Source organism: Schistocerca piceifrons, chromosome 3 (assembly GCF_021461385.2).
Source record: "Schistocerca piceifrons isolate TAMUIC-IGC-003096 chromosome 3, iqSchPice1.1, whole genome shotgun sequence".
Taxonomy (NCBI): Eukaryota; Metazoa; Arthropoda; class Insecta; order Orthoptera; family Acrididae; genus Schistocerca; species Schistocerca piceifrons.
Window position 1 is genome coordinate 941,062,032 of NC_060140.1, and position 20,788 is coordinate 941,082,819.

General features: G+C 45.1%; 1 protein-coding gene across 1 annotated transcript in view; it reads left to right on the forward strand.

Annotated features, from left to right (window-relative positions):
- Positions 1–20,788, forward strand: part of LOC124789690 (CD151 antigen-like) — a 131,494-nt gene that overhangs the window by 72,572 nt on the left and 38,134 nt on the right. The window contains exon 3 of the mRNA XM_047257129.1: positions 19,659–19,850. Coding sequence (XP_047113085.1) covers positions 19,659–19,850 — 192 coding nt within the window. The remainder of the gene's footprint in view (positions 1–19,658; positions 19,851–20,788) is intronic.

Below are 20,788 nucleotides of genomic sequence, written 5' to 3' on the forward strand. Positions count from 1 at the left end.
TCTAGGCGGGTGACGTGAGCAGTTTTACCAAGTAAGATGTGCATTTTATATTCCGTCTTTTATTTTACTGTAAACTAAAATAAGGCACTAAGTACAATATTTAAAAATTAAGCAAGTCGACAGCTAAAACTATGATGGCACTTACTTACAACATCTCGTGCTGTAGGAACTCATTCGAACACACTTTTTTTTTTGTAGAGATGTAAATATCACAGGAAACAAATGGTTATTTCATAGATAATAGATAAATACACCAGCGATCTGTTACGAAGAGAAATTACTATCATGACTACAAAAGTGAGTTGCATACATGTAATCCCACAGATTATTTAAAATGGAATGACTTAGCTCTAATTGCGGTATACGTGAAAAACATTTTACAAATAATGTCTGCGGTTCCCTGCTTCACATGTCTACAAAGCTTAATAAATCAATAATTAAAAAGTACGGTAACTCAGAACAGAAATTGTTAAGTTTCTGTGAGAAATCACCTCATATTCTCATTAATCGTAGTGTTTCCCACCACAGTATTAGATACAGTGATTTTAAATATTACAAAACTGTTTGAGGAATAACCGTGACTCCGTACGAAAACATGGAGAACGCGTGTATCTTAATAATGGATCGTAATAAATTTCCGATCTATACGTTTATGGTGTTTCTTCCCAGTCAGTGTTTTCTTTTTATTATTGTCGAAAATTGACTGTTGTGTGAAATCTGTGACTGAAAAATAATGCGCGACAAAACTGTTGAACGTGAGCCATAGTTTTTTCGTGTCACTACACATGATTAGTTGGATTTCTGGATTTCTTTGTGCATGACGAAAAGGTGAAATGGAGGGTCATACATTATATAGTGCAGTCAACATATTTACTTGTTCACAGATGTGGCAAATATTACACAAAGAACCTAGGAATATAGTAGAAGACGTACGACATTCTCTTTAGTCAGATCTCTGTATGAGACGGAATGGAAGAAACACCGTTTTATGGCTGGAAATGAGTATAAAGATCTTACTGCATTGTACAAAAATTAAAACTAAATGTTACACACCACAGTTTAACTATACAATTGTTTTCCACTGTGTTTCATCGCCCCCCTCCGCCCGCGCGGGATTAGCCGAGCGGTCTAAAAAGTTACGTTGTGCAAGACGCGACAGTTGGCTGCGACTGCGACGCTGCCCCCTCCTCTTTTCCCACCCTGGCAGACGGCGACACGGCCGCAACGCGACAGGAGTCGTCGCTGTTTCCCAAGCTCCGGTCGGCGGCGGCGGATTCAAATACATAAGAAAAATAAGAATTCCGATTTTCTTGCTGTAAAAAATACTGCATGTTAATGCAACAAAGTTACATCGGCTCCCAGAGTTAGTTTTTCGATACAGATTCTCCTTTTACTTTAAAAAATTGAAAAGTATCTCTTCCGGTTTTGCGTGTTTTTTTCGCTGTATATGACTTCTCTATCAATTGTGAGGAAAGTAAAAGGCACAAAAAATTGATGTTTGCGTATCTTACAGTTTCACATCACAGCTTGATAATGAGGTGTCTATTTTTCCGATATTCGTCACAGTTATTCCGATACTTAATTTACAAGCGACCTACTGCATAAAATTTGAATTGTGTACAGTGAAAAATGTGGTCGCTGGCTACTTTACGTATGGTTCACGTTAGGTCATACATCGTTGCCGATGAAAAGAAGCTAACATATCGAAATTATTTTTAAAGTTGAGATCAGAATGATATCGATCTCCGTTTCCGAGATTTGGGCACATATATCTCCGGGAGCGTCGCGACTAGCCGCCAGTTCTGTCGACGCGCAACGAGAATCGTGTGGTCATCACACGATAGAGAATGCATTTGTTTTGTTTCGCTGACACATTTGGACCTAATGAAACCATTTTATGTCATATATTTCTCCGGTATGAGTTACTAATATTTCTCCATATGCTCTTGACAATTTCATTTAAAATGCCACGAAATGTAGGTTTTTTAAAGCCAAGTGATCAAGCAGAACCCATTATCTTGGTTTTGCTGAGGCATCTGAACCTGTTCCAAGCTTTCTTTCTCGTTTATTTCTCTGATACGAGTCCCGAATATTCCTCCACCTGTTTTTGCACATTTCACCTAAAATTCCAATGAAAGATAAGTTTATTAACAATAAGCACACGATAGCGTCATTGCATTGTTTCAAGTTCTTGACAACAAGATACGGTTACACCTTAAACATCTCTAGAATTTTCATTCTGAACGTCTACAGTATACACTGGCAGAAATGTGGAAGAAATAATGTCCGTGCTTGTTCACAAAATTTCCCCAAATTATACTTGTCAGTTTCTCCCATGCAGAAATTTTTGGAACAAGCTAAGGCAACTTTCATGCCGACTGACTCTTTATTCCCATCCAAATGAACTTCCATATTCTTATAATCTGACAGCATACATCGTTATGGATGACATGAACATTTAATCTTGCCAAGCTGCACCCAAAAGATGACTCCAGGATTTACAAAAGACGAATTTCAATTGTGAACTGTGTCAGACCAGAAGGGCCTTGTAAAACAGTAGTGCACTTTTGGCACAAGTTTTTTGAGCACCATCTTCTACCAATGAATTGAAGTGAATGTGACAAATTACTTATTGCAGCATACTGTTTGCGCACTCTGTTGAGAAACGCCTTCCTCAAAAACGAACATCTATTGATTACAGAAAGCTGTACAACAATCTGGTGGTGGTTTTTCACAATTAGAAGGTATCATCAAGACACCATTCTACCGTTTACTTTCAAAGTGAAGGTATTGTAAAATGTAACTTTCTCGTTGTACTTTACATTGTTCATTTTATAATGTACTTGCCGTTTTCAATTTTTATCGTCACAAAAAAGAGTAATGCGAAAATTGACCTTCAAGTTCATTTTCATCATTCTAATTCTACATGTGCATGGATTATACTGATTTTCATAACAGGCCTGAAAAATTTGCATTAATGGGAAAATATTATATATTTCACTCACCTGCCAGTTTCAACTGTGCACCAATTTCTTCCCAAATTCTGTCTCTGAACATAGTGTCTCTATATTTAGGGTTCTTCAAATCGTAAAGGCAAGGATGTTGCGAGACCAGCTCACAGAGCATCACATCCTGTGAGTGTCTCATTTCAGTTTTCCTTGACTGGCTCGACATCTTTCTGGCAGCCCTACGTCTTTGTGTCGTCCGACTTCCGTCGCAACACTGCTCACTGGTGCAGTGCTGCGACAGCTGCCGCAACAGTCGCGCGTCGCATCCCAAACTCGAACTGCGCATGCGCTAGCAGGCAACTTCTGACGTCACGTAGCGACCCGTCGCAGTCGCTAGTGTGCGTCGCGTCTTGGACAACGTACCTTTAAGGCGCTGCAGTCATGGACAGTGCGGCTGGTCGCAGCGGAGGTTCGAGTCCTCCCTCGGACATGGCTGTGTGTGTTTGTGCTTAGGATAATGTAGGTTAAGTAGTGTATAAGCTTAGGGACTCGTGATCTTAGCAGTAAAGTCCCATAAGATTTCACACACATTTGAACAGTTTTCGCCCCCTTTCCCCTTCCCAAAGTTCTCTAATGACTAAAAACGACCGGCCGGAGTGACCGAGCGGTTCTAGGCGCTACAGTCTGGAACCGCGCGACCGCTACGGTCGCAGGTTCGAATCCTGCCTCGGGCATGGATGTGTATGATGTCCTTAGATTAGTTAGGTTTAAGTAGTTCTAAGTTCTAGGGGACTGATAACCTCAGAAGTTAAGTGCCATAGTGCTCAGAGCCATTTGAACCATTTTTGACTAAAAACGTGACCATCTCAAAAGTGCAGTTCCTTTATGCTGCAACTCCCCCCCCCCCCCCCCGCTTTTCTCCTTCTCCTCAACCGACACGCAAATGATAACATTATCTTCGTGAATGATTAGGCTGTCACCAATTTAATCATATATCTGATCAACTTCTATTCCAGCATGTCTATGTAAATACCAGAAGTCATCCTGCTGCACACTCTTGTCAGGTTTAACTTGCGTGCAGAATATTGCCTAGATCATTCAGTTTCAAGTATTTACTCATTTGAACACGGCTTCCTGTACAGTGTCAATATTACTAATATTGAAATTAATCCTGTCCGTCCAAGTTAAACACCTTGGCACTGGTAATCGCGTTCAGTGGTCTAGAAAACGTCTTCTCGAGCAAAATAAAAAAAAAATTAAAAAATGGTTAAAATGGCTCTAAGGTCATCAGTCCCCTATAACTTAGAACTACTTAAATCTAACTAACCTAAGGACAGCACACACATCCATGCCCGAGGCAGGATTAAAGAAATGTTCAATTATGTGTGAAATCTTATGGGACTTAACTGCTAAGGTCATCAGTCCCTAAGCTTACACACTACTTAACCTAAATTATCCTAAGGACAAACACACACACACATGCCCGAGGGAGGACTCGAACCTCCGCCTGGACCAGCCGCACAGTCCATGACTGTAGCGCCCTAGACCGCTCGGCTAATCCCGCGCCCAGGATTACAACCTGCGACCGTAGCGGTTGCGCGGTTCCAGACTGAAGCGCCTAGAACCGCTCGGCCACAGCGGCCGGCAGGAAAATCCATGCCAGCATTTTGTTGACTGATGCAAACGTTTGTTAAAGACAAAGTTCACGCCCACTGCCAGGATATGTATTATGACGATGACTAGTCGCACGAAATCAGCTAGTTTTTAATACAGCACTTTTACTCCCCTTGTTTTGTGCTGGGCGAATAGTTTAGGACAACCGAATAACATTTATGTCTGTACACACCGTTCGTTTTTTTTAATATCGTGATTCACAAAGTTATCTACACTATGTGATCAAAAGTATCCGGACACCTGGCTGAGAATGACTTAAAAGTTTGTGGCGCCCTCCATCGGTAATGCTGGAACTCAGTATGGTGTTGGCCCACCCTTAGCCTTGATGACAGCTTCCACTCTCGCAGGCATACGTTGAATCAGATGCTGGAAGTTTTCTTGGGGAATGGCGGCCCATTCTTCACGGAGTGCTGCACTCAGGAGAGGTATCGATGTCGGTAGGAGTCCGCAGCTCGTGGTCGTGCGGTAGCGTTCTCGCTTCCCACGCCCGGGTTCGATTCCCGGCGGGGTCAGGGATTTTCTCTGCCTCGTGATGACTGGGTGTTGTGTGCTGTCCTTAGGTTAGTTAGGTTTAAGTAGTTCTAAGTTATAGGGGACTGATGAGCATAGATGTTAAGTCTCATAGTGCTCAGAGCCATTCGATGTCGGTAGGTGAGGCCTGGCACGAAGTCGGCGTTCCAAAACATCTTAAAGATGTTCTGTAGCCTTCAGGTCAGGACTCTGTGCACGCCACTCCATTACAGGGATGTTATTGTCGTGTAACCACTCCGCCACAGGCCGTAAACTATGAACAGGTGCTCGGTCGTTTTAATAGATGCAATCGGCATTCCGAATTGCTCTTCGACAGTGGGAAGCAAGAAGGTGCTTAAAACATTAATGTAGGTCTGTGCTGTGGTAGTGCCACGCAAAACAATAAGGGGTGCAAGCCCCCTCTGAAAAACACGACCACACCATAACACCACCGCCTCCGAATTTTATTGTTTACACTATGCAAGCAGGCAGATGACCTTCACCTGGCATTCGCCATACCCACACCCTGCCATTGCATCGCCACATTGTGTACCGTGATTCGTCACTCCACGCCAAGCGAGGCAAAAAATTTGGAAATTTGTGGTAAGGTTTTATGGGACCAAACTGCTGAGGTCATCGGTCCCCAAGCTTACGCACTACTCAATCTAACTTTAACTAACTTACGCTAAGGGCAACACAAACCGAGGCAGCACTCGAAATTCTGACGGAGGGGGGGGGGGGGGGAGGGGGGGCATGCGGACCCTGACATGTCGCTTTAGACGGCGCGGCTACCCCGCACTGCAAGAGGGGTGTCGTTTGGCATTTACCGGCGTGACTTGTGGCTTATGAGCAACCGCTCGACCATCTGTCAACTGCTTGCATATGGGCCAGAGATGGACCAGTGCATTATTGACCTTCTCAGTTCGTAAAGCCCTTTCCGGTTGTCTTGAATCAATCGTCCATTTTTCTGAAATTGTAGTCATTTGTTTCTCTGTACATGAACATAACTTCTGCCCATTTCCTTCCCATTCTTATAATTCCTTCGCTGTGCGTCGTTTCTTTTTCTTTTGTTTTTGTCTTAGATTGTGTTAACAATGGCACCTTCCCTAACTTTTTTCTGTTGGGTTATTGAAAGTGCGAACCTTAGGTCCTGACAAAACATCAAATCTCCGACATCGCTGCGGCCGGAAAAAGATTCTGCAAGAACGGGGCCAACGACGACTGAAGAGAATCGTTCAACGTGACAGAAGTGCAACTCTTCCGCAAACTGCTGCAGATTTCAATGCTGGGGCATCAACAAGCGTCAGCGTACGAACAATCCAACAAAACATCACCGATATGGAGTTTCGGAGCTGAAGTCCCACTCGTGTACCCTTGATGACTGCATGACACAAAGCTTTACGCCTCGCCTGGGCCCGTCAACACCGACGTTGGACTGTTGATGACTGGAAACATGTTGCCTGGTTGGACGAGTCTCAAAAAAGTGGTTCAAATGGCTCTGAGCACTATGGGACTCAACTGCTGAGGTCATCAGTCCCCTAGAACTTAGAACTACTTAAACATAACTCACGTAAGGACATCACACACATACATCCCTTAGGCAGAATTCGAACCTGCGACCGAAGCGGTCGCGCGGTTCCAGACTGAAGCGCCTACAACCGCTCGGCCACTCCGGCCGGCCTTATTCCGACAGGCTTGAGCAATTCAGCAGAACTATGCGACATTCCACACGTCCAGAATCGCTACAGAGTGGTTCCAGTAACATTCTTCTGAGTTTAAACACTTCAGCTCCTCAGGCGTGACCATTATTGAGCATGCCTTGCAACGTGCTGTTCCCCCTCGAATTCATACGGCTTTATGGAAGTCCTGACGGATTAATTATATCAGTTCCCTCCAGCACTACTTCAGACATTAGTCGAGTCCACGCTATGTCGTATTGCGGCACTTCTGCGTGCTTGCGGTCGCTCTATATGATATTAGGCAGGTGTACCAGTTTCTTTGACTCTTTAAGTGTATTTCCCAGCGCGTGCTAGTAGTTGTTATAGTAGTAGTAGTAGTTGTTGTTGTTGTGGTCTCCAGTCCAGAGACTGGTTTGATGCAGCTCTCCATGCTACTCTATCCTGTGCAAACTTCTTCATCTCCCAGTACCTACTGCAACCTACATCCTTCTGAACCAGTTTAGTGTACTCATCCCTTGGTGTCCCTCTACGATTTTTACCCTTCACGCTGCCCTCCAATACTAAATTGCTGATCCCTTGATGCCTCAGAATTTGCCCTACCAACCGATCCCTTCTTCTAGTCAAGTTGTGCCACAAATTTCTCTTCTCTCCAGTTCTATTTAGTACCTTCTCATTAGATATGCGATCTACCCATCTAATCTTCAGCGTTCTTCTGTAGCACCACATTTCGAAAGCTTCTATTCTCTTCTTGCCTAAACTATTTATCGTCCACGTTTCAGTTCCATATATGGCTACACTCCATACAAATACTTGCAGATACGAATTCCTGACACTTAAATCTATACTCGATGTTAACAAATTTCTCTTCTTCAGAAACGCTTTCCTTGCCATTGCCAGTCTACATTTTATATCTCCTCTACTTCGACCATCATCAGTTATTTTGCTCCCCAAATACCTAAACTACTTTACTGCTTTAAGTGTCTCATTTCCTAATCTAATTCCCTCAGCATCACCCAAGTTAACTCGACTACATTCCATTATCCTCGTTTTGCTTTTCTTGATGTTCATCTTATGTCCTCCTTTCAAGACACTGTCCATTCCGTTCAACTGCTCTTTTGCTGTCTCTGACAGAATTACAATGTCATCGGCGAACCTCAAAGTTTTTATTTCTTCTCCAAGGATTTTAATACCTACTCCGTATTTTTCTTTTGTTTCCTTTACTGTTTGCTCAATATACAGATTGAATAACATCGCGGATAGGCTACAACCCTGTCTCAGTCCCTTCCCAACCACGGCTTCCCTTTCATGACCATCGACTCTTATAACTGCCATCTGGTTTGTGTACAAATTGTAAATAGCCTTTCGCTCCCTGGCACCTTCAGAATTTGAAACAGAGTATTCCACTCAACATTGTCAAAGCTTTCTCTAAGTCTACAAATGCTAGAAACGTAGGTTTGTCTTTCCTTAGTCTATTTTCTAAGATAAGTGGTAGGGTCAGTATTGCCTCATGTGTTCCAACATTTCTACGGAATCCAAACTGATCTTCCCCGAGGTCGGCTTCTACCAGTTTCTCCATTCGTCTGTAAAGAATTCGTGTTAGTATTTTGCAGCCGTGGCTTATTAAACTAATAGTTCGGTAATTTTCACATCTGTCTACACCTGCTTTCTTTGGGATTGGAATTATTATATTCTTCTTGAAGTCTGATGGTATTTCGCCTGTCTCATACATCTTGCTCACTAAATGGTAGATTTTCGTTAGGCCTGGCTCTCCCGGGGCCTTGTTTCGACTCAGGTCTTTCAGTGCTCTGTCAAACTCTTCACGCAGTATCATATCTTCCGTTTCATTTTCATCCACATTCTCTTCCCTTTGTATAATATTGTCGTCAAGAACATCGCCCTTGTGTAGATCCTCTATATACTCCTTCCACCTGTCTGCTTTCCCTTCGTTGCTTAGTACTGGGTTTCCGTCTGTGCTGTTGATATTCATGCAAGTGGTTCTCCTTTCTCCAAAGGTCTCTTGAATTTTCCTGTAGGCAGTATCTATCTTACCCGTAGTGAGATAAGCCTTTACATCCTTACATTTGTCCTCTAGCCATCCCTGCTTAGCCATTTTGCACTTCCTGTCGATATCATTTTTGAGACCTTTTTATTCCTTTTTGCGTGCTTCATTTACTGCATTTTTATGTTCTCTTCTTTCATCAATTAAATTCAGTATCTCTTCTGTTACCCAAGGATTTGTACTAGCCCTCGTCTTTTTACATATTTGATCCTCTGCTGCCTTCACTATTTCATCCCTCAAAGCTACCCATTCTTCTTCTACTGTATTTCTTTATCCCATTCCTGTCAATTGTTCCCTTATGCTCTCCCTGAAACTCTGTACAACCTCTGGTTTTGTCAGTTTATCCAGGTCCCATCTCCTTATATTCCCACCTTTTTGCAGTTTCATCAGTTTTAATCTGCAGTTCATAACCAATAGATTGTGGTCATAGTCCACATCTGCACCTGGAAATGTCTTACAATCTAAAACCTGGTTCCTAAATCTCTGTTTTACCATTATATAATCTATTTGATACCCTAGAACTTCTTAAACCTAACTAACCTAAGGATATCACACACATAGATGCCCGAGGCAGGATTCGAACCTGAGCCCGTCAATACCAAATTGGACCGTTGATGAATGCAAACATGTTGCCTGGTCGTACGAGTCCCGCTTCAAATTGTATCGAGCAAATGGAGGTATGAGGATACGGAGACAACCTCATGAATCCATGGGCTCTACATGTCAGCAGGGGACTGTTCAAGCTGGTGGAGGCTCTGTAACGGTGTGGGGCGTGTGCAGTTGGAGTGATATGGGACCCCTGATACGTCTAGATACGACTCTGGCAGGTGACACGTACGCAGGCATCCTGTCTGATCACACGCATCCATTCATGTCGATTGTCCATTCCGACAGACTTGGGCAATTCCAGCAGGACTGTGCGACACTCCACACGTCCAGAATTGCTAGAGTGGCTCCAGTAACATTCTGAGTTTAAACTCTTCAGCTGGCCATCAAACTCCCCAGGCATGAACATTACTGAGCATGCCTTGCAAAGTACTGTTACCACTCGTGCTCTTACGAATTTATGGACAGTCCTGAAGGATTCATTGAGTCAGTTCCCTCCAGCACTACTTCAGACATTAGTCGAGTCAATGCTATGTCGTATGGGGCACTTCTGCGTGCTCTCACGGTCGCTCTTAGGCAGGTGTACCAGGTTCTTTGGCTCTTACGTGTATTTCCCAGCTCGTGCTACTTGTTACGTGTGGGTAATTGTAGCGCCACAGCTGCGGTAGGTAGTCCCTGTAGGTGTCAGGTTTTTGAGGAACTGGCTGCACTGGAATTCGGGCGCACTGTGGACAGCCCTGGCGGCTGGCCCAGGTAGGGGTGGGCGGCGCCGGGCCCGCACCTTTGTGCCCCCCCGTACCTGGCCGACCGCCGCAGACAAATCACCTCGCATGGGTGTCCGCGCCGCTCCCGGGAAGACCAGGCCCGTGTGTCACTGTCTCAGCTCGCAGGCCCCCTCTAATCACCACCGCCGCCGCCGCCTCCTCCGAGGCAGCCGACGAAGACCACGGCTCTAGGTGACTATTCAGCGTTGCAGAAGCTCCAGTTATCACCTCCTAACTAAAAAATCGAGGCTCCCCTTGCTGCCCCCTCCCACCCTCCTCAACACACAGGATTTCTCCAAGGGTTTCAAACGCAAACAGAAGGAAGTCACACATTGGTTATCATCTTCATTCTGTGTCGTTATAATTTACAAGGTATAACGTTATTCTGCGCAACACTGAAAGTGACTGCTCTCGTAATCTCGTTGCTATTATTTAATAGCTATGTTGCCCCTTATACGACAGAAATCATTACATGATTTCTGTTGTTCGAATCTATTGTTTATGTATCGCAACTAAGTCGGCATAGAGGGAGCGGGTTGTGTAAAAATGAATCCCTATTTCCCAAACCAAGAGGAAGGTCACTGTCTACATAAAACTTCGTTCAGTGCATGGTGGAGGGTACTTTACTTACGGATTTCAACAAAAACCACAGTGTTGCTCCGATCTTGATGAAATTTTGTACATTTGATCTTCAAAACAACGGGAATCTCACTGTCTACGCGAAATTTCATACGGTGTATGGCGGAGGGTACCTTACAACAGAATTACACACCGTTTGACTGATCACCTTGGGAGCTGGCGCTTGTATGTATGTTTTCGTGGTGAAGGCATTTATAGAAGCCAACATATGCTGGATGACGGAGGGTTGGCGTACCTTTAAATAAATTCAACATCGTTTCGTCAATCAGCATGAAAGTTGGCAGATATACGTATTTCTTCATAGACGGGGAAAGAGGAGATGGCATGACGGAGGCGGAGGAGGAGATATACGGATAGAGTAGAACGTGATGGGGGCGTGGAGGGGGGAGGAGATGCATCCAGAGAAGTGAGAGAAGCAGATTAAAAGAGACAGGGGGCAGCAGGTAAACAGAGAAAGGGGGAAGGTGGTGAATGACTAATTGAACACTGTAATAAATACATAAATTAGTTGTGTTATTGTGAATTTGATGTACTATTAGAAAAAGCGGAGGAGGAGGTGGACAGAGACGGGAAGATGGATGGAGAAGGAGAGAAGGATGGAGAGGAGGAGGAAGTGTTATGAGAGGGGGGGGGGGCAGATGGAGGAGATGGAAAGAGAGACGGATGGGCGGAAGGAGGAGGTGGATAGAGAGACGAGATAGGACTAAATGGACAAGAGAGATGAGGGAAGAGGGGATGAACTGACATAAAACTGGGATGAATAAATATCCGGGAAACGCCGGGTTTACAGTTACTAATTAGATAAAGATTTACGCGACAGTGGGCGTGTTCATCTGAAAGAAATTACAAAATATTTTCCTATGGTTAGATGCGGTGTATGAAGTCTCGATAACTACAATGTTGTTCTTGATGTCTACAGATGATAAAATTCGTTACTTAATATAGATGACTCCACCAAAGTTCATCTATTTGGAATTTCATCTTTATAAAATCAACTACATAATAATCGGCTGAAAAATGCTCCTGTTGGAGCACAATAAAGGCAAATATGATCGTGTTTAAAAGACTCTGACAGAAAAGTGGGCAACCAGCTGTCTGAGTCCTCATTCCGCCTTCCTCACCAAAAATTCTGGAAGCTTCACAGGACGAGTGACCAGAAATGTACCAAGTAAAATTTCACTTTTGTTGAGTTAAAAATTCAGTAAATACCAGATTTTGTATTAGAACTTTAGAAATACCGTTAAAAGCGTACTTTTGTGAATCAGATACGCCAAATACAACTAATTAATTTCGTATGACATATGTGACGAAACTCCAGAATCGGCAAGCTAACTTTGCAAAATTATTGATGCTGGTAAAATGTGTGCTGTATTTACACATACCGTTTTGAAACAACAATATTTTTAAGGCCCACAGCAAATCCCAGAATTTTCACACAGAACATCACGGGAAATTGTTTATCATCCAACTTTTCGAATCTGTAGACCCCCCTCCGTGGTGATGCTCGTGTTTCCGACTACAAATAAATATCGTAACCGCGAACTTTCCGACTGACATGAAAATAAGAACATCCCTTCACATTTTATCCAGGCTTAGGACTGGCTATGCACGTAGTACATACGTATGTTTGAATTTTTTCCATTTTTTTATTTTATTTATTTTTTGTTATTTTTGTTGTTGGTGGTGGTGTTTATTTTTGTTGTTTTTGTTATTGTTTATTTTTTGTTAATTTTATTGTTATTGTTGTTGTTCAACATTACAGTAGCAAACTGATAACTTTTTTTTATCAACCGTAATTTATCTCCAGAATCTTCATACGTTTTCAAAATGTCTTTTAGTCTTTTGTCAAGATCTATGTACCTTTTCTTTCTTTTTTGAAGATGTAGGCCAATGGAATCTTTTTTAATTTCAAAAACAGCATTCACTGCCTCCTCCTTCCGCTTTTGAATCAGAAAGTACACATTTGGATGTTTCTGATTTATTGAGGAGTTCAGTTTTCTATGCCAACCTTCGACAGCATTCGCCGTTCTGTGTCGTTGGTTAAAAACATTCCACATTTCAATAGGTATATTAGGATTTTCCATCCACTGATCAACCATATAGTCTACAAATGCTGTGATCTTCTCTCCGCTGGGCATTTGTTCCATTATTAAAATCCACGTTTCATCGACAGTGTTAAGTGGAAGATGTGCCACTGCAGCACACACGCGAAAAAACAATCGGACTTCCTCCCTATCCCTGTAGTCTTCCGTTAATCCCAGTTGCTGTATTTCTTCCACAGAAGAAAATCGCAACAAATAAACTAAGCATGCGTCATCAACGACAGTACTATCAAAGTAAAAAAAATATAACTAAATTGCGGATAATACTTGACCTAACCTCGTAGAATTTGATAGTGATTCCATAGGGTCCTGGGGTTCGTTCAATTTTAACAGTTTCAGCTGCTTCTGAACGCCAGTGACCGGGTGCTTATAATTAAGGTACGCAAAGCTTTTTTTTCCACAGAGGCCCACTGTGAGCTGTAATTATCATATGGCAGCAAAACTCGGTAGATATGCTAATGCGTCACTGCGGAACCGACTTTCGCTGAAAAAAATGTTAGTTACATTTGTGGCCCTTCAGGTGCGACGGTGTGAAACCCAGGCTGTAATTTGACAAGCCGTCAGCCCATGCGCTGTTATTGAAACTACACTCCTGGAAATTGAAATAAGAACACCGTGAATTCATTGTCCCAGGAAGGGGAAACTTTATTGACACATTCCTGGGGTCAGATACATCACATGATCACACTGACAGAACAACAGGCACATAGACACAGGCAACAGAGCATGCACAATGTCGGCACTAGTACAGTGTATATCCACCTTTCGCAGCAATGCAGGCTGCTATTCTCCCATGGAGACGATCGTAGAGACGCTGGATGTAGTCCTGTGGAACGGCTTGCCATGCCATTTCCACCTGGCGCCTCAGTTGGACCAGCGTTCGTGCTGGACGTGCAGATCGCGTGAGACGACGCTTCATCCAGTCCCAAACATGCTCAATGGGGGACAGATCCGGAGATCTTGCTGGCCAGGGTAGTTGACTTACACCTTCTAGAGCACGTTGGGTGGCACGGGATACATGCGGACGTGCATTGTCCTGTTGGAACAGCAAGTTCCCTTGCCGGTCTAGGAATGGTAGAACGATGGGTTCGATGACGGTTTGGATGTACCGTGCACTATTCAGTGTCCCCTCGACGATCACCAGTGGTGTACGGCCAGTGTAGGAGATCGCTCCCCACACCATGATGCCGGGTGTTGGCCCTGTGTGCCTCGGTCGTATGCAGTCCTGATTGTGGCGCTCACCTGCACGGCGCCAAACACGCATACGACCATCATTGGCACCAAGGCAGAAGCGACTCTCATCGCTGAAGACGGCACGTCTCCATTCGTCCCTCCATTCACGCCTGTCGCGACACCACTGGAGGCGGGCTGCACGATGTTGGGGCGTGAGCGGAAGACGGCCTAACGGTGTGCGGGACCGTAGCCCAGCTTCATGGAGACGGTTGCGAATGGTCCTCGCCGATACCCCAGGAGCAACAGTGTCCCTAATTTGCTGGGAAGTGGCGGTGCGGTCCCCTACGGCACTGCGTAGGATCCTACGGTCTTGGCGTGCATCCGTGCGTCGCTGCGGTCCGGTCCCAGGTCGACGGGCACGTGCACCTTCCGCCGACCACTGGCGACAACATCGATGTACTGTGGAGACCTCACGCCCCACGTGTTGAGCAATTCGGCGGTACGTCCACCCGGCCTCCCGCATGCCCACTACACGCCCTCGCTCAAAGTCCGTCAACTGCACATACGGTTCACGCCCACGCTGTCGCGGCATGCTACCAGTGTTAAAGACTGCGACGGAGCTCCGTATGCCACGGCAAACTGGCTGACACTGACGGCGGCGGTGCACAAATGCTGCGCAGCTAGCGCCATTCGACGGCCAACACCGCGGTTCCTGGTGTGTCCGCTGTGCCGTGCGTGTGATCATTGCTTGTACAGCCCTCTCGCAGTGTCCGGAGCAAGTATGGTGGGTCTGACACACCGGTGTCAATGTGTTCTTTTTTCCATTTCCAGGAGTGTATTTTATGTGAACATCAGAAATTATAGTGCTGCCTTGAGAAAGGATTGCCGACTGAAAGGTCTGCGAAGTGGCCTGCTGTCATTAAATGGTTTAAAGAAGATGCAATGAAACTCGAAAACACTGGTGAGCTTTTTGTGGCTCCAGGAGCAGGAAGGCGTCGCACCACTGTGGATGTTATTGACGAGGTTGCTTTTGCTGGAACTGTCCATGCAGCACGTGCTGCTGCTCGTGCAGCGTCACGAGAATTGACCATCTCATGGTCAACAGTACGGAAAGCTTTGTGGTCTAAAAGAATTTGAAGCCATTTTGACTATTTTTCGACCGTGACTGTCTCAAGAAATATGTAAAGGTTTTTTTTTAAATTACCGCTACCAGTCACAAACTTTGTCAACTGTTGAATTACTTATTTATTTAGCGACATGTTTCGAGGTAATATCTCATCTTCAGCCTAAATGGCATTACAAAAACAATTTTACAATAAGGCCATACTGATGTTACATAATCTTTTCGTAAACGCTGTGGTCATCTTGTGGAAGAAGAGAAAACTTAGTAAGAGGTGATGGGCTGGGGAGAGCCACGGAAATGGAGGCCCCCCAGCGCCTCACAACGAGACTGCCACGCCAGAAGAAAAATGTGAGTGACCGTTACAAAACATTTTCTGCCAACATCAGTCCAGCTTCCAAAGTAACAGCACCCCTTACTAAGTTTTCTCTTCTTCCACAGGATAACCATAGCATTTACGAAAAGACTATGTAACATCAGTATGGCCTTATTGTAAAGTTGTTTTTGTAATGGCTCAAAAAAATGTCTCTGAGCACTATGGGACTTAACATCTGTGGTCATCAGTCCCCTAGAACTTAGAACTACTTAAACCTAACTAACCTAAGGACATCACACATCCATGCCCGAGGCAGGATTCGAACCTGCGACCGTAGCAGTCACGCGGTTCCAGACTGTAGCGCCTAGAACCGCACGGCCACAGAGCCGGCTTTTGTAATGGCATTTAGCCTCAAGATGAGGTATAAGTAATACAATAGTTGACAAAGTTTGTGACTGGTAGCGGTAATTTAAAGAAACCTTTACTTTGTGGTCTATTTTACATTGGTGTCCAGACGGTGCAGCAACCGAGAATTAATGCTCTGCAGCAACGTTCTGAATTTGCGCCTTGGTTGCTGGGATGGATCGAAGATGACGACATGTGGCTGGGCAAAATTCTACGGAGTGACGAGGCACATTTTACACTACAGGGTTCAGCGAATAGACAGGACGGCCATATTTGGGGTACTGTTAACTCGCGCATTGTGCGCAGAGATCCATTCCACTCGCCGTATGTGACTGTGTGGCGTGGATTCACAAGCACCTTTATTCTCGGTTCGCTCTTCTGTGAAAATACGAGGTGCATTCAAATTCTAAGGCCTCCGATTTTTTTTTCTAATTAACTACTCACCCGAAATCGATGAAACTGGCGTTACGTCTCGACGTAATCGCTCTGCAGACGTACACATTTTTCACAACGCTGACGCCATTATTCCATGGCAGCAGCGAAGGCTTCTTTAGGAGTCTGTTTTGACCACTGGAAAATCGCTGAGGCAATAGCACCACGGCTGGTGAATGTGCGGCCACGGAGAGTGTCTTTCATTGTTGGAAAAAGCCAAAAGTCACTAGGAGCCAGGTCAGGTCAGTAGGGAGCATGAGGAATCACTTCGAAGTTCTTATCACGAAGAAACTGTTGCGTGACGTTAGCTCGATGTGCGGGTGCGTTGTCTCGGTGAAACAGCACAAACGCAGCCCTTCCCGGACGTTTTTGTTGCAGTGCAGGAAGGAATTTGTTCTTCAAAACATTTTCGTAGGATGCACCTGTTACCGTAGTGCCCTTTGTAACGCAATGGGTAAGGATTACGCCCTCGCTGTCCCAGAACATGGACACCATCATTTTTTCAGCACAGGCAGTTACCCGAAAGTTTTTTGTTGGTGGTGAATCTGTGTGCTTCCATTGAGCTGACTGGCGCTTTGTTTCTGAATTGAAAAATGGCATCCATGTCTCATCCATTGTCACAACCGACGAAAAGAAAGTCCCATTCGTGCTGTCGTTGCGCGTCAACATTGCTCGGCAACATGCCACACGGGTAGCCGTGTGGTCGTCCGTCAGCATTCGTGGCACCCACCTGGATGACACTTTTCGCATTTTCAGGTCGTCATGCAGTATTGTGTGCACAGAACCCACAGAAATACCAACTCTGGAGGCGATCTGTTCAACAGTCATTCGGCGATACCCCAAAACAATTCTCTCCACTTTTTCGATCCTGTCATCAGACCGGCTTGTGCGAGCCCGAGGTTGTTTCGGTTTGTTGTCACACGATGTTCTGCCTTCATTAAACTGTCGCACCCACGAACGCACTTTCGACACATCCATAACTCCATCAGCACATGTCTCCTTCAACTGCCGATGAATTTCAGTTGGTTTCACACCACGCAAATTCAGAAAACGAATGATTGCACGCTGTTCAAGTAAGGAAAACGTCGCCATTTTAAGTATTTAAAACAGTTCTCGTTCTCGCCGCTGGCGGTAAGATTCCATCTGCCATACGGTGCTGCCATCTCTGGGAGGTATTGACAATGAACGCGGCCTCATTTTATAACAATGCGCATGTTTCTATCTCTTTCCAGTCCGGAGAAAAAAAATCGGAGGCCTTAGAAATTGAATGCAACTCGTAATACATCCAGAGGGCCTGTCAGGTATACTGGGACGTCTGCACGTTACCGAGACGTCCTTGACAGCACGTTATTCCTGCTTTGAGAGGTCGCAACTGTTTGGGAAGCACTGTTTTCGTGCAAGACACGGCAACACCACATGCCGCTCGCTCAGTGGAATGTCTATTTAACCCATCTTTCCACGAACGTGTTATCTCCAGAGGTTTTCCAGATGCACGACCTGCAGGATCGCCTGATCTGGATCTATGTGACTTTTGACTATGGGGGTATCTAAAAGAACGCATTTGCTCGGGTCTCGTTCGGTCTTTACCTGATCTGAAGGCCAATGTATGGCAACACATTGCTCAAATTTTACCGAAATTGCTACGAGCGACAGTTGTTCACTTAGTTTTACGGGTACAGTATCTCGTCAGCGTCCCCAGGCTCAAAAAAATGGCTCTAAGCACTATGGGACTTAACATCTGAGGTCATCAGTTCCCTAGACTTAGAACTACTTAAACCTAACTAACCTAAGGACATCACACACGTCCATGCCCGAGGCAGGATTCGAACCTGCGACCGTAGCAGCAGCGCGGTTTCGAACTGAAGCGCCTAGAACCGCTCGGCCACATAGGCTGGCCCCCAGTGCTCATTTTGAACAAACTGTTTAAGCAGACTGTCTCACTTGTTTGACCTTTTCTGCCCACGTCCGTCTCATTCCTAATCAGTACGTACGGAAACATCTCTGTAAAACAACATTTCTGTACGTCGGTTTCTTTTTTTTTTTTTCCCCCCTTCTTCCACTGGCAGCGACAAATTTGCACCTGATGGGCAAAATTGGGATTAATGTTTTTCAGCGTAAATCGGATCGACTTTAACGCATTAGAATATTTACCATCTTTCGCTGCCATAGGAAAATTACTGCCCACTCTGGACTTCTGCAGTAGCTACACTTTAATTACAACCTCCCATAATTTCGCTAACCTTTGACTGCCACAAGAAGTAAACTGGGTCAATTCTCCTGTGTTTTCCTTTGTAAAGGAACATTTAAACAGAGAATTAAGCATTTCTGCTTTTCCTTTCCTATCCTCTATTTGAGTTCGTATCTCGTCCGTGAATGACTGGACACTTAACTTCAGTGCCACTAACAGCCTTTACATATGACCAGAATTTTTTTAGGTTTTGCGTAAGATCTTTCGACAATATTCTCCTACGGCAGTCATTGAAGGCCAGTATCTGTCATTCATGATTTAAACGCTGTCTCCCTACGTCCCGGACTGCCTGTGCTTAAGTGCTGAAGCATTTACAACCAAGGGCCAGAGTTTGAAGCACCCTCAAAAGGCTCACCTCGTACTAGGTACAGAAAACTAGTTAAAACCTGAAGTAGACACCAATGAAATTTTGTGGGAAAATTTTAGTGTACGCCAGAAGGATGGGCACTGGTGTCTAGTTATTAGCAGTAATAGAAGCTACGAAACGATCACAACAGTTTCATAGCTTCTGTTACCGGTCATAACTAGACACGAGTGCCTACGAACTTTAATTTGTACGCTAAAGCACTGAAGATGAACATTATGTGATCGAAAATCGATTTAGTAGTTAATAAATCATCAAAATTACGGCCAACGCTGACCTTCCTTCTAATTTTAGCAGTAACAGATCCAACTAATGCGCCAGACACTTGTCTAACATAGGCGTTGCCGACCGCAGAGCCGTATTCTGCCTGTTTACATGTCTCTATACCAGCTTCTTTGGCGCTTCAGTGTATTATTGTGTGTGACTAGATGTACTATAAATGTCATGTATTTGTTGTTTTAGTGTGTGTCTGTGGGGGTTAGATGGTTCTTGCAAGAATTGAAACATAACAGAATCAGAAAATTGTGTAGTTTGAAAAATTCGTTGGTAAAGTTGCTAACTCCGTCCAACTCCACATGTCCTGGACGAGTCTAAGTGAAACGAATGTGTTGTGTTGCAGCTGGCCGGCGCTGCGGTGTTCGCCGTGGGCGTGTGGACGCTGGTGGACAAGCAGACGTACATCTCGCTGCTGAGCTCCGCCACGTACGTGGTCGCCGCCTGGGTGCTGGTGGTGGCCGGAGCCGTGACCCTGGCAGTCGCCTTCCTCGGCTGCTGCGGGGTGTGGCGCGAGAACCGCTGCCTCCTGCTCATCGTGAGTAGCACACTGCTGGCCATTAAAATTGCCACACCCCGAAGATGACGTGCTACAGACGCGAAATTTAACCGACATGAAGAAGATGCTGTGATACGCAAATGATTAGCTTTTCAGAGCATTCACGCAAGGTTGGCGCCGGTGGCGACACCTACAACGTGCTGACACGAGGAAAGTTTCCAACCGATTTCTCATACACAAACAGCAGTTGACCGGCGTTGCCTGGTGAAACGTTGTTGTGATGCCTCGTGCAAGTAGGAGAAATGCGTACCATCACGTTTCCGACTTTGATATAGGTCGGATTGTGGGCTATCGCGATTGCGGTTTATCGCATCGCGACATTGCTGCTCGTGTTCGTCTAGATCCAATGACCGTTAGCAGAATACGGAATCGGTGGGTTCAGGAGGGTAATACGGAACGCCGTGCTGGATCCTAACGGCCTCGTATCACTAGCGGTCGAGATGACAGGCATCTTATCCGCACTGCTGTAACGGATCGTGTAGCCAAATCTCGATCCCTGAGTCAACATACGGGGACGTTTGCAAGACGACAACCATCTGCACGAACAGTTCGACGACGTTTTCAGCAGCATGGACTATCAGCTCGGAGACCGTGGCTGCGGTTACCCTTGACGCTGCATCACAGACAGGAGCGCCTGTGATGGTGTACTCAACGACCAACCTCGGTGCACGAATGGCAAAACGTCAGTTTTCGGATGAATCCAGGTTCTGTTTACAGCGTCATGATGGTCGCATCCGTGTTTGGCGACATCGCGGTGAACGCACATTGGAAGCGTGTATTCGTCATCGCCATACTGGCGTATCACCCGGCGTGATGCTATTGTGTGCCACTGGTTACACGTCTGGGTCACCTCTTGTTCGCATTGACGGCGCATTGAACAGTGGACGTTACGTTTCAGATGTGTTACGACCCGTGGC